At 45.8% G+C, this 15,101-nt stretch overlaps 1 protein-coding gene across 1 annotated transcript in view; it reads left to right on the forward strand.

Annotated features, from left to right (window-relative positions):
- The window catches only part of mphosph8 (M-phase phosphoprotein 8), a 108,164-nt gene that overhangs the window by 75,756 nt on the left and 17,307 nt on the right, over nucleotides 1-15,101 (forward strand). Inside the window, exons 10-12 of the mRNA XM_072476816.1 lie at nucleotides 8,064-8,218; nucleotides 9,182-9,336; nucleotides 12,389-12,519. Of these exons, the coding sequence (XP_072332917.1) occupies nucleotides 8,064-8,218; nucleotides 9,182-9,336; nucleotides 12,389-12,519 (441 nt within the window). The remainder of the gene's footprint in view (nucleotides 1-8,063; nucleotides 8,219-9,181; nucleotides 9,337-12,388; nucleotides 12,520-15,101) is intronic.

Genomic DNA, 15,101 nt, shown 5'->3' on the forward strand with positions numbered 1-15,101 from the left:
GTCAAGATGCCCCTTAAATGTCACTATCGTCCCTGCTTCCACCACCTCCTCCGGTAGCGAGTTCCAGGCACCCACTACCTTCTGTGTAAAAAAAAACTTGCCCCTCTCACCGTAAACCTATGCCCCCCAGTAATTGACCCCTCTACCCTGGGGAAAAGCCTCTGACTATCGACTCTGTCTATGCCCCTCATAATTTTGTAGACCTCTATCAGGTCGCCCCTCAACCTCCGTTGTTCCAGTGAGAACAAACCGAGTTTATTCAACCGCTCCTCATAGCTAATGCCCTCCATACCAGGCAACATTCTGGTAAATCTCTTCTGCACCCTCTCTAAATCCTCCACATCCTTCTGGGAGTGTGGCGACCAGAATTGAACACTATACTCCAAGTGTGGCCTAACTAAGGTTCTATACAGCTGCAACATGACTTGCCAATTCTTATACTCAATGCCCCGGCCAATGAAGGCAAGCATGCCGTATGCCTTCTTGACTACCTTCTCCACCTGTGTTGCTCCTTTCAGTGACCTGTGAACCTGTACACCTAGATCTCTCTGACTTTCAATACTCTTGAGGGTTCTACCATTCACTGTATATTCCTTACCTGCATTAGACCTTCCAAAATGCATTACTTCACATTTGTCCGGATTAAACTCCATCTGCCACCTCTCCGCCCAAGTCTCCAAACAATCTAAATCCTGCTGTATCCTCTGACAATCCTCATCGCTATCCGCAATTCCACCAACCTTTGTGTTGTCTGCAAACTTACTAATCAGACCAGTTACATTTTCCTCCAAATCATTTTTATATATATATATATATATATATATATATATATATTTTATATATATATATATACTACAAACAGCAAAGGTCCCAGCACTGATCCCTGCAGAACACCACAGGTCACAGCCCTCCAATTAGAAAAGCATCCTTCCATTGCTACTCTCTGCCTTCTATGACCTAGCCAGTTCTGTATCCACCTTGCCAGCTCACCCCTGATCCCGTGTGACTTCACCTTTTGTACTAGTCTACCATGAGGGACCTTGTCAAAGGCCTTACTGAAGTCCATATATACAACATCCACTGCCCGATCTGCATCAATCATCTTTGTGACCTCCTCTAAAAACTCTCAAGTTAGTGAGACACTACCTCCCCTTCACAAAACCATGCTGCCTCTCACTAATACGTCCATTTGCTTCCAAATGGGAGTAGATCCTCTCTCTCGAAGAATTCTCTCCAGTAATTTTCCTACCACTGACGTAAGGCTCACTGGCCTGTAGTTCCCTGGATTATCCTTGCTACCCTTCTTAAACAGGAACAACATTGGCTATTCTCCAGTCCTCCGGGACATCACCTGAAGACAGTGAGGATCCAAAGATTTCTGTCAAGGCCTCAGCAATTTCCTCTCCAGCCTCCTTCAGTATTCTGAGGTAGATCCCATCAGACCCTGGGGACTTATCTACCGTAATATTTTTCAAGATGCCCAACACCTCGTCTTTTTGGATCTCAGTGTGACCCAGGCTATCTACACACCCTTCTCCAGACTCAACATCTACCAATTCCTTCTCTTTGGTGAATACTGATGCAAAGTATTCATTTAGTACCTCGCCCATTTCCTCTGGCTCCACACATATATGCCCATGCTTCAGTGGTCCAACCCTTTCCCTGGCTACCCTCTTGCTTTTTATGTACGTGTAAAAAGCCTTGGGATTTTCCTTAACCCTATTTGCCAATTACTTTTCGTGACCCCTTCTAGCCCTCCTGACTCCTTGCTTAAGTTCCTTCCTACTTTCCTTATATTCCACACAGGCTTCGTCTGTTCCCAGCCTTTTAGCCCTGACAAATGCCTCCTTTTTCTTTTTGACGAGGCCTACAATATCTCTCGTTATCCAAGGTTCCCGAAAATTGCCGTATTTATCCTTCTTCCTCACAGGAACATGCTGGTCCTGTATTCCTTTCAACTGCCACTTGAAAGCCTCCCACATGTCAGATATTGATTTACCCTCAAACATCCGCCCCCAATCTAGGTTCTTCAGTTCCTGCCTAATATTGTTATAATTAGCCTTCCCCCAATTTAGCACATTCACCCTAGGACCACTCTCATCCTTGTCCACCAGCACTTTAAAACTTACTGAATTGTGGTCACTGTTCCCGAGATGCTCCCCTACTGCAACTTCTACCACCTGGCAGGGCGCATTCCCCAATACCAGGTCCAGTACCGCCCCTTCCCTAGTTGGACTGTCTACATACTGTTTTAAGAAGCTCTCCTGGATGCTCCTTACAAACTCTGCCCTGTCTAAGCCCCTGGCACTAAGTGAGTCCCAGTCAATATTGGGGAAGTTGAAGTCTCCCATCACCACAACCCTGTTGTTTTTACTCTTTTCCAAAATCTGTCTACCTATCTGCTCCTCTATCTCCCGCTGGCTGTTGGGAGGCCTGTAGTAAACCCCCAATATTGTGACTGCACCCTTCTTATTCCTGATCTCTACCCATATAGCCTCACTGCCCTCTGAGGTGTCCTCCCGTAGTACAGCTGTGATATCCTCCCTAACCAGTCGCGCAACTCCACCACCCCTTTTAGATCCCCCTCTATCCCGCCTGAAACATCTAAATCCTGGAACGTTTAGCTGCCAATCCTGCCCTTCCATCAACCAGGTCTCCGTAATGGCAACAACGTCATAGTTCCAAGTATTAATCCAAGCTCTAAGTTCATCTGCCTTACCCGTAATACTTCTTGCATTAAAACATGCACTTCAGGCCACCAGACCCGCTGTGTTCAGCAACTTCACCCTGTCTGCTCTGCCTCAGAGCCATACTGTCCTTATTCCCTAGTTCTCCCTCAATGCTCTCACCTTCTGACCTATTGCTCCCGTGCCCATCCCCCTGCCATACTAGTTTAAACCCTCCCGTATGACGCTAGCAAACCTCGCGGCCAGGATGTTATGCCTCTCCAGTTTAGATGCAACCCGTCCTTATAGGTCACACCTGTCCTGGAAGAGCTCCCAGTGCTCCAGATAACGGAAACCCTCCCTCCTACACCAGCTGTTTAGCCACGTGTTTAGCTGCTCTATCTTCCTATTTCTAGCCTCACTGGCACGTGGCACAGGGTGTAATCCCGAGATTACAACCCTAGAGGTCCTGTCTTTTAACTTTCTGCCTAGCTCACTGAACTCCTGCTGCAGGACCTCATGCCCCTTCCTGCCTATGTCATTAGTACCAATATGTACAACGACCTCTGCCTGTTTGCCCTCCCCCTTCAGGATGCCGTCTACCCGTTCGGAGACATCCTGAACCCTGGCACCAGGGAGGCAACATACCATCCTGGAGTCTCTTTCATGTCCACAGAAGCGCCTATCTGTGCCCCTGACTATAGAGTCCCCTATTACTATTGCCCTTCTGCGCTTTGACCCTCCCTTCTGAACATCAGAGCCAGCCGTGGTGCCACTGCTCTGGCTGCTGCTGTTTTCCCCTGATAGGCTATCCCCCCCGACAGTATCCAAAGGGGTATTCCTGTTCGAGAGGGGGACAACCACAGGGGATTCCTGCACTGACTGCCTGCCCTTTCTGGTGGTCACCCATTTCTCTGCCTGCACCTTGGGTGTGACCACATTTATATAACTGCTATCTATGACGCTTTCCGCCACCTCCATGCTTCTAAGTGCATCCAATTTCTGCTCCAACCGAACCATGCGGTCTGTGAGGAGCTCCAGTTGGGTGCACTTTCTGCAGATGAAGCCATCCGGGACGCTGGAAGCCTCCCGGACCTGCCACATCTCACAGTCAGAGCACTGCACCCCTCTAACTGACATTGCGTCAATTAATTAGTAAATTAAAATTAAAAGTTTTTTTTAAAAAAAAAATTTTTTTTTAAAGTTACTGTTAACTATCTGTTTCCTAGCACTAGATGTCTACTATAAATGTGAAAGCTAAATATAGTAATCTCTGATCTCTGGCTTAGATACCCCTCTAAATTATAATTAAGTAATTATGTTTAATTAGTTACCAATGCTTAATTTTTTAATTTAGTGTAGATTTCCAACCAGTCACTCGGGTCACAGCTTTTCTGTGATGTCACTTCAGTTATTCCCCCCCCCCCCCCGCCCCACACACACACAATTTGAAAAGGTAATAAAAGTAAAAATCACTTACTTACCTTCCTAAGGCCTTAGATGCTCTCTGGTTCTCTCCCTTTCCTGGTTACCTCACTGCACCAAATTGTCAAGTTTCAAATTCCCCACTCTGGATGTGTCTCACTCAGGCTGTGTCTCTTTGACCTGCGCAGCGCTTCATGGTGCTGAACACTGACCCCCAATATCTCCAACTTCGGCAGGACCAGAACGTATGGACATGGTTGGCTGGGTCCTTCCCACACCGCTCACATTTATCCTCCACCACTCCAAACAACCGATTCATCCTTATCCTTGTTAAGTGTGCCGTACACCACTTTTAGCAGTCAGCTCCAGCCTCGCATACGAGGTCAAGGCATTGACCCTTCACAGCTCTTCACACTATAGTCCTTCCGCCAGCATCATTCCCAACTCTTCCTCCCATTTAACCTTGATCCCCTCCATTGACACCTTCCCCTCCTCCATAATCCTACCATAAATCACAGACAACCCCCACCTCACCGACAGTACCTCTTCCAACAACGAGGAGGGCAGCGCCACTGGGAAACTGAAAAATCTTTCTTGTGAAATTACGCACCTCAACATACCAAAAGCCCTCTTCACACTGCTACCCATACTTCACTTTCCCTCTCCACATGAACAATGAGACTAGTCTATCCACCCCTCGAAAAAAGTCTTTGGCAAAAAGACCGGTACACAATGCAATAAGAACAAAAACTGTGGCAAAATATTCATTTTGACTGCCTGAGCCCGGCCAGCCAACGACAACGGGAGACTATCCTACCTTCCCAAATCCTCCTTCACCTTCCATAACAGGCTCGCGAAATTAGCTTACGGAGCCGTACCCAGTCTCGCGCTACCTGCATTCTCAAGTACCTAAAGTGAGTTGTTGTAACCCTAAATGGCAACCCCTCCAGTCTCGCCCCTCCACACGAAGGAGACATAACTAACCCTAGATTCAATTTAAAGCCTGAACATATCCCAAAATTTCCCTAGCAGCCCCATTTCATCCCTCAACGAAGAGCCTGGGTCTGTGATGTACAGCAATAAATCTCTCTTCTCCCCCCCCCCCCCCCCCCCCTCCCCTCAATCCCCCTCCATAAGCATGAGCCCCTCCGCTCAATCGGCAACAAAAACAAGAGGGAGGACATGGGGCACCCCTGCCTTGAACCATGGAATAGCGGGAAGTACTCCGACTGTGCCTCATTCATCCGCACACAGGCCGTCGGATCCTTGTATAGCAATTTTACCCAAGCCATAAACTTGGGCCTAATCGCAAACTTCTCCACTGTATCAAATGCTTTCTCCACATCCAATGCTACCACCACCTCTAATTCTCTCGACCCCCCCACCATTCACACCTCCCTGGCCCATTAAAACCTGCCCATATAGGTTCCAACAGCTGTGGCCCCCTCCCCCACCTCATTCCCGTTAAGTAACCAACATAGTGTTTGCTAGCGTGATAGCCTCTGCCAGTGCCCCTCCCCCACACCCAAAAACAAAACCACATCAACACCAAACCCCACAGCAGCCAAACCCCCCCCCCCCCCCCCGCCCCCACACACACACACACACACACACACAAACAGGTTATCCATGATACCCATACAAGAATAAACCGCCAAAAGTCAAAATTCGGTCTGATCCTAGGCCTTCTGCCTTCATAAACATCTCCGCCATCGCAAAGTAATAATCTCTGCCACTGTACGTGACCCTCAGCTTCGGGTGGACCACACCAAACCCCACGTTGTGGGGTTGTACAGCGCTGCCGTAACCCATCTGGAGGCCTTGCCAACTCCGTCATCAAGTCTTGGTTATTATGTATACCCTGTCCTTCCCACTCCATCTCCCACCTCTGCTTCGTCCATCTCAGCCGTTCAAACTCACCAACCATCACCTCCGTCATCTTTTCTGCTGTAATTGGCACGGCTCCACCCGATAGAGGCTCTCCCACCATCTTTCCTCCTGTTGTACCCCTTGACACATTCGGTGGCGGGCATTCGCTCACTACCTTCTTTGCAGATTTTACAAGTGCCCTAAGCCACCCCACAACTCCTCACAAACAAATCTTCACTGACAACTGGGTTAAAAAGGCCTTAAAAGACTGCTCTGGCCGGAGCCACAAAACATGCGACCTCCAACGACGTGCCACAACCGGATGTCCTGGACACGTTAAGCTTATATCCATGTTTGAAGCTGTAAGTTACAGAACAAAGTGTTCCAAAAGCTTTGTTCCGGATAATAGTATCATCCCAGGGTGCTTGAGGTGAATGGCTGTTGATAATTTGCAGGGTTTCCAAACTGGGTGATCTGCTTCAGAAAGAAAAGCATAACTTTATTATTCCGCTTGTTCCTCAATGCAACTTTTGGGATGTACTGAACAAATATTGAGTACTTCCCTGGAGGAAAAGTAGAGAACGAGTGTCGAGAATTTCCTTAGTGTTGCCCTAGTAATGGGAGGAACTTTGGAATAGATCAGGAAAATGTTCATTGCACTGAAGGATCTAAATCTGCAATGGGGGTAGGAGAATGTCAGGAAAGGGTAAAATGTGGCAACAGATGGTGAAGCAGCTGTACATTTTAATTCCACTGCCGTTTTGTGCTCAGTTTACAGAGAACATCCCAAGATGCTTCACAAATGAGAAAGTTGTATGACAACAGTGGTTGAATAGAAATGTTTCACGAGGCTTTTATAGGTGTGAAGAGAGTTGCAATGAACTGAGTGGTTTAATAAAAGATTCAGAATAGGGCTAAGGAAATTGCAAGATTGTTATCAATCTCAGAACGGAGACGTAGTTGGTGGACTGAAGAACGCAGACTGGGCATGGAGCTGGAGAAGGATGGACATGGGAAGGATTTGTAAGTGGAGTTACGAATTAAAAGCATTGTAAGATAGAAAACAAATGGCACGGTGATGGGCAAGGAGCCTAAGGTTGTGCAGGGTGAGGGCAGTGGAATTTTGGACAAATTAAAGTTTTTTTTCTTAATGGAGCTCAGGAGGCAAAGAATGCAATGACAAAGATTTCAACCATAGTAGAAATAACGCAAGGATTGATTCGGGTGATATTGTGAAGTAGGCAATCTTGGTGACTGGTGGCATATGGGATTTGACACTTAGTTCCACTTCAGACAGAGCAATGTGATTTAGTATAGTCTGGTTCAAGCATAATGTAATCAGAGGAAACAAATGGTGATTTTGATAGGGGGAAAAAAAAAATCAGGGGCATTCCTTTTCCCAGTATTCAGCAACAGGTGTTTTTAATAGAATAGGGAGGAGCAGTTCCCATTGGTGGAAAGGTTGAGAACTAGGAAACACAATGCCGGAGGCAACAGGAGGAAAAACCTTTTTACGCAAGTTAGGATCTGGAATACCTTGCCTGAGTGTGGCGCAAACAGATTAGAGTGTGACGCAAGCAGATTCAATCATGGCTTTCAAAAAGGAATTACCTGCAGGGAAATAATTTGGAGAAAGATGTGAAAACAGCAGGGGAGTGAGAGTAGCTGAGTAGCTCGTACACCTTGCTGGTGCAGAATAGCAGCCTCCTGTACTTTTTACCTTCTATGATTCTCTTTAGGTAGTAAAATCGAGGGTGACTGTGTACAGCTTTGGCACTGTCTGTAAGCTTGTGGACACTGACTGTCACTGCAAGTAACATTGATTGTCAAGGGCAACATGTATACAAGAAAAGGAAGGTGATCAAGTAGGGATCGAAGGAAAAGTTTAAGATATGCTCGTTTGAAACAGCAAGGTGTGTTTGATAACAATAATGTCCTCTGACTTTCTGCTGCTGTACCACAATAACTTCATTGAAAGTGACCAAAACCTCATTGCATGTCATAAACCCCATTGCTCTAAAATAAGTTGAAATCTTTTTGGTCATAATGATTAAATAGCTATAAAAGACATGAGCCGTTAACATTTGTGTTTTGCTCTTGTAGGCTTGTAAGAGAGGAAATGCTGATATTGTAAGACTACTGCTAGAATCTGGTGCAGACTGTGGCATCCTTTCGAAACACCAGAACGATGCTTTATACTATGCTAAACAGAGCAATAACGTACTAATCATTGATCTGCTAAAGAATCATGTGGAAACGTAAGTGCATCATCGCCAGGAATATTGCATTCAGTTGTCAGGTGGCTAAAACTGACTTGATTTCTACCATCTCAAATGTCTGATTTCTATCTTAGTCTATCCATATTAGTCTTGGTATTAAACTGAATGGTTTTTGATTATATCTGAATGTTTGTATTTTCAAGAGCCCTGGTTAAGTATTTAATAGAATCACTCACTGGAGCATTAATTATTTAATGCTTAGCCAACCATCTAGGATAGACAGGTTAATCTTTGGTCAGTGGGGAGGGCTTGTCCATTTGACTTTGGCTTAGGGAAGGCTCCTGTACATGATCTAGAGACCCGTGCCGGAATTGAGTTTGAACCAGGCCAACACTCGTCTAGGTTTACAAATATAGTCTTCACCACTTGTACCATCTCATTTATCCCAGACACCACTTAATTTGGCAAATGATACATCAGTTACAAAGGTGTTGCTTGAAACTGTGGTCTGGTATTTCCATCTGTTCAAATGCATAGCCATATCTGACAAAACCTGCTGAAAATACAGCAGGTACTATAAATGTAGCAGACAGTGAAACTCACCAGATTACTGTGCTCTGCAGCCTGAATCAGCTCTATATAGATATATTTTCTTCTCCTTTCCCCAGTACTGTAGCTGGGAAATTTATAATCTGGATTCTTGTCACAATTGCTTTGATACCAACAGCAGTATGGTTCTTAGTTTCCCTTCAGTTATTTTTCTTGCCTCATTCCCTCTTATGGGTAATATCCTGTCAGATGGCTCAGATCGACAATTAAGGATTACAGGAATACATCCACACCATGCTATTAAGAGGTGAATATATAGCGTATTATTTGATTTGTATTTATTACGATGAGCATGTTTGAAAAAGATTGAGGGATGCAGGATTTGTTTTGGCAAATTTTGAGGTTAATTGGATTTCAGAACTTACACTATGTACAATTTAATATTCTGACTAGTATATCCAGAGTAACAGATGAAACAATCAGGGATTACTTTGAAGCACGTCTGTCATTATTGGAGCCTGTATTTCCTGTAGCTTGTCACCGACTTTGTGAAGGACCAGACTTTGCTTTGGACTTCAACTATAAACCTCAGCACAGTTCAGTTGAAGGTAAGCGAATATACTGCAATATAAACATAAATCTCCTTGTACTGGCTAGGGTAGGCTTCAATGGCCTGTTCTAAAAGTATTAGGGGGCATCGTTGTGCGACCTGAGTAAAATATCACTTTTTGATTCTAGCTTTTAGTTCTCTTTGACTTTAAGCATGGTTTCTATAATGAAATGGCTGTTTTCATTTTGGTTGGGCGGGGGGGGGGGGGGGTAAAAGCTGTTGTAAATCTAAATTAAAATACAAAATGGTGAGAATGCAAAACTAGAATTTTGGGTTTGATCCTTCAGAACTGGGATAGTCCGGCATAGAGCTCTTTAATACAACTGATCTAAAAAGAGTGGAAGGGAAAATCTCCAGTAAAAATCAAGTGTTCAGAAACATTACCTTTGTGTTCTGAATCTCCAAATTTTCCTTTCAAATGTGGATTATTTCAAACTAGAGTGCACAAATACGAGCCTGTTAAATTTGCTCAATGAAGGGAATCCAGAGTACATCCAGCTCTCTCGTGCAATATAAGAGGCATAACTTCACTTTGACTTGATATTAATTCTTTTAATTCAACATGCCTTTTCTATTCTCTTTCTTGGGATGTGTGCATCACTAATTGCCCTTGAGAAGGTAGTGTTGAGCTGCTGACCGCCATGTGGTGTAGAAAGGTGGCTCCAGGATTTTGACACGACAAGTGATGGAATGGCAATAGAGTCCCAAGTTAGGATAGATGACTTCAAGGCCAACTTGCAGGTGGTGGTGGTGTTCCCATTGCATTTGCTGCCCCTTTTCATTTGGGTGGTAGAGGTTTTGGGTTTGGAAGGCAAATGGTGCAGATCATTTGTGTTCCCATCAAATACAAAGATGCTGCTTAAAACTTGTCATTAAATGTGACTTTTAGGCAGTTAACGACAGGACAGCAAACCATTACGCTAAGTTATTTGAGCATACCTTGATTATGTTGGTTGCAATGAACAAATATTTGTGAAGTTTTACAAATGGAAATTTTGAAAAGTCTCAAATACCTACTGTTGCAATCTCTTCTAGCTGGCTTTCTGACACCATCATGCCATTTTGAGTTGCGCCCCAGAACTTCGGTTCCTTGGAGGGTTCATATCTGGGAGGAACCCCAGAGTATGCATGGGGGAAAGAGCCCACAAGGACTGCAAGTTCAGACTTCCAATGGGCAGTGACCTTGCACTGGGATCAACCCACAACTCCCATTTTAATCAGAGGCTTTGGATGGTTTCCTACTCTCTTGAGTAGAATAGTAACCCAGTGTAATAACCTCTTGAGACCTACATGGAGGGACCGATTACCCTCCTCTAAATCTAGTGGAATATAAGCTCCCTCAATGGAGGGCAGGGCCCATCCGCAGGCTGATTGATTACGGGCATAAAAGCGGGCCCAGATAGGAGCATCGGCAGAGAAGTCCTGGCTGTGACCTGGAATGTGACCTGCAAATAGTTTGATTTAACAAATCATTTTCGTTATACTCTCGAACCTGACTTATCTGTGACCACAGAATTGGCTACAGTCAGTGCTGCTAACTATTTGAAGCACAGCCACTTCTTTTGACCATGACCTCAATAGCCTGTCATCCAGGGTTCCATACTTCTAGCAGCCTTGCCCTTCACTCTAAGAGGAATGTGCTCACCCTGAACCCTTTGAAAGACTCCCTCTTGCCAGCTGTCTCCATGCCTGTAAACAGGCTCCCCCAATCAACTTTTTTTTAATAAAAAAATTTAGGCAATTATTTATTTCCTTTTCCAATTAAGGGGCAATTTAGCATGGCCAATCCAGCACATCTTTGGGTTGTGGGGGTGAAACCCACGCAGACATGGGGAGAATGTGTAAACTCCACATGGACAGTGACCCAGGGCCGGGATTCGAACCTGGGTCCTCAGAGCTGCAGTCCCAGTGCTAACCACTGTGCCACATATCACCACCGCCCCCCCCCCCCCCCCCCCCAAAGAATAAACTTTTGAAAGTACCCGCCTAATACCATCGAAATTGGCCTTGCCCCAATTTAGAGTTTTAACTGTTGGGCCAGAACTATTATTCTCCATAGCTATCTTAAAACCAATGGAATTATGGTCACTGGTCCCAAAGTGATCCCTCACGAACACTTCAGTCACTTGCCCTTCCATATTCCCCAAGAGGAGGTCACGTTTTGCCCCCTCTTTAGTCGGGGATCGGCATATTGAATGAGGAGTTCTTCCTGAATATACTCGACAAATTTCTCTCCATCCAAACCCCTCGTGCTATGGCTGTCCCAGTTAATGTTGGGAAAGTTGAAGTCCCCTACTATTACCACCCTATTTTTCCGACTGCTATCTGTAATCTTACATATTTGCTTCTCGGTTTCCCGCTATTTGGCGGCCTGTCGTACAGTCCTATCAAAATTATCTCGCCCGTCTTATTTTTGAGCTCAACCCATATAGACTCGATGGGCAAACCCTTGGACGGACATATCCTCTCTCTGTACTGCCGTGATGTTGTCCCTCATCAAAAATGCAGTCCTCCTCCTCTCTTGCCTCCTGTTCTATCTTTCCCATAGCATCTGTACCCCGGAACATTGAGCTGCCAGTCCCGCCCCTCCTTGAGTCATATTTCAGTAATAGCTGTAATATCCCAGTCACATGTACCTAGCCATGCCTTGAGTTCATCTGCCTTGCCCGTTAGGCCTCTTGCATTGAAATAAATGTAGTTCAATCTGTTTCTCTGCCTTCCACTTTTCTCCTTACTGTTTTTTTGTTTCTATCCCCTCTTTATTACCCTCTGACTTCCTGCATTGGTTCCCACCCCCCTGCCACATTAGTTTAAACCCTCCCCAATAGCATGAGCAAACAAACACCCTAGGACATTGGTTCCAGATACTGTCTGGTATTGAGGGGTTGCGTTTCCATCTTCACTTCAGCCTTACACCGGCTATCATGTACAACGGGCAATTCACATTTGTGAAGGCACATCTGCTATAAATTGGTTGAGACTGCATTTGATTGTATCTGTTTTGCATGTCTGTGGCCTAAACTAATCCAGGACATTTTTTCTGTTTCTAGGAACTGGGATTCTTCTCTTTATCTTTCATGCAAACTTTTATAGCCATGACCACATAGTGGCTAAACTCTCTGGATCCTGCAGTGTTCAGGCTGTTATTCTAAATGATAAGTTTCAACTTCCTGTATTTTTGGTAAGTACTGTTTTTTTTTCCAACTTGTCAAGCTGTGCGCAAATTTGCTATTTTGCTTGCGAGTTGTGGCTTTTCAATCAGTGCAATTTTCATTTCCATTGATTTCAATTTAATGTTTGGGCAGCAAGTTGAAAATCTATGCTCATATGAATTTGAAATGTTATGTTACACATAAGTTGTATCTGAAGTCCAGGACTTGTATGATTAAACGCTCCCTTTGCCACCTAAACTGGAATAACGGTAAACTGGTGCGTATTTATACATGTGGCTCAGTGACTAATTACAATTTTACATTTCGGTGTTTCTTGGTGGTAAAGGACTTGAATATTGCTGAAAAAAGAGATGTTGCCGAAGGTTTTTGTTTTGCACTCAAGACAAACTCTATGTGCAATTTTAAATGATTGGTACAGTTTCCATTTGTTTCCCCTGCTATCGAAGTGCTGTCGCAGTTGGTTCCGCAACTGGAGTGTTGCTATCACCACTGGGCTTGTTGAGTATTTGTTCGGTGGGGATGGGAAAGCCGCCATGACTAGGGCCCGGAGGGAGGTCCCCCTGCAGGAGCCCTCGTCCATAAGCACCCACTCTGTTATCTGCCCCTTTACCCTCTGTGGTTTTCTGCTCAATGGTGATATTGCAGGTTTGGGCAGGCTAGGTCCCTCCTGGTTCCATCTCTGCAGCATCTTTTTGGGATCCTTAAGTGTCTTCCTCCAACCACACACTCACACAAGCACCATGATCAGTTTTTCTAATGAGTTGAAGAAGCCTTGGCGATATAGTTCGGAATGGATCTGAACAGGAAGAGGAACCTGGGCAGTACGTTCATCTTAATCATCTGCACTCTGCCTGCCAGGAAGAGTGGGAGGTGTCCCACCTCTGCAGGTCTTTCTTAACTTCCTCCATCAGGTTTCATCCAGGTTAGGGTTAGGTTCTGTCCAGTCTTGAGCGATATGTATCCCCAGGTAGCAGAATTTGTGTGGGGCCTGTTTAATTGTTGTGTCGGGCCTGTTTAAATGGCATTCTCCCCGGCTTTGCCCCTTCCCTTTGCAAGTTCACCGGGAAGACCTCACCTCTGACCAGGATGAGTTTGTAGCCCGAGAAGGCTCCAAACTCTCGAGCGCCATGATTCTTTTTATGCTGCTTTGCGGATCAGAGATGTAGAGGAGTAGGCCATCCGCATAGAGCGAGACTCTGTGCTCTCTGGCTCCTCTCCGAATCCCCTTCCAGTTCTTTGTCTCCCTCAGCTTGATTGCTAGGGCGAACAGTAGCGGGACAACGGGCACCCCTGCCTTGTGTCTCTGTGCAGCTGGATGTACTTGGAGCTGGTGGTATTTGTCCATACGCTCACTGTGGGAGCGCTGAACAGGAGTTTCACCCAGGAGGTAATCCCTGCTCCAAGCCCAAACTGCTCCAGTACCTCTGAGGTACTTCCATTCGACTCTGTCAAAGGCTTTTTCTGCGTCCAGGGAGACTATCACCTCGGGTATTCTCTCCCTGGATGGGGTCATGATTATATTCAGCAGGCGCCTGATGTTGAAGTTGGCCGTTTACTCTTGACAAAGCCCGTTTGGTCTTCTGCTATCACTCCTTTGGCTACGATCTTGGCCAGTATTTTCACACCTCCGTTTAGCAGCGAAATTGGTCTGTAGGACCCGTATTCTGTTGGGTCTTTGTCTTTCTTGGTTATCAGCGAGATTTAGGTTGTGCTAGCATGGGTGGCAGGGTGCCTGTCGCCAGTGAGTTGGTGCAGGGCCAGTGCTATCACAAATGTTTTGTAGAAACCCGCCAGGAATTTGTCTGGTCCCTGCGCCTTCCCCGCCTGCATGGAGTTGATGCTCTCTATGACATCTCCGTTCTAGCGGTGCTTCCAGGCCCCATTTCCTGTCCTCCCACGACTGGTATGTTCAGTCCACCAACAAACTATTTCATCCTCCAGTCCCCTGCTGGGGGCTCTGAGGTGTACAGCCGCAGGTAGAAGGTCTTGACAGCTTTGTTGACCTTTTCTGCCTCTGCTGCTAGTTTGCCTTTGCTGTCTCTAATCTGAGCTACTTCCCTCATGGCTGCCTGCTTTCTCAGCTGGTGACCAGCAGGCGGCTGGCTTTGTTGTCTTGCGCGTAACAGGGTCCTCCGTGCCTGGTGGAGTTGGTGCACGGCTTTCCTCGTGGAGAGCAGGTCAAAGTCCATTGTAGCTTTTTCTGCTCCGCCAGGAGCTCTACAGTCAGGGCCTCGGTGTATCGCCGGTTCACTTCCAATATGGAGTCGACTAGCTGTTGCCTAGCCACCCTCTTTTTCCTTTCTCTTCGTACTTTGTAAGCAATAATTTCACCTCTGATCACAGCCTTCAGCACCTCCCAGAATGTGGAGAATGAAACCTCCCCATTCTGGTTATTAGTAATACCCTATGGCGTGTGATATTTTCTCGCAGAAAGCCTTATTGACCAGGAGGGCCATTTCCAACCTCCATGGGGGGGCGTTGGGTATGGCCAGTCACCAACCTCACATCCATGTAGTGTGGAACGTGGTTGGAGATTTCCGTTATGGTCTTCTTTATAAATTCCGTGTAGTCCCAATTGGGGTCGTACACT

The sequence above is a fragment of the Scyliorhinus torazame genome, chromosome 15 (assembly GCF_047496885.1).
Source record: "Scyliorhinus torazame isolate Kashiwa2021f chromosome 15, sScyTor2.1, whole genome shotgun sequence".
Lineage (NCBI taxonomy): Eukaryota > Metazoa > Chordata > Chondrichthyes > Carcharhiniformes > Scyliorhinidae > Scyliorhinus > Scyliorhinus torazame.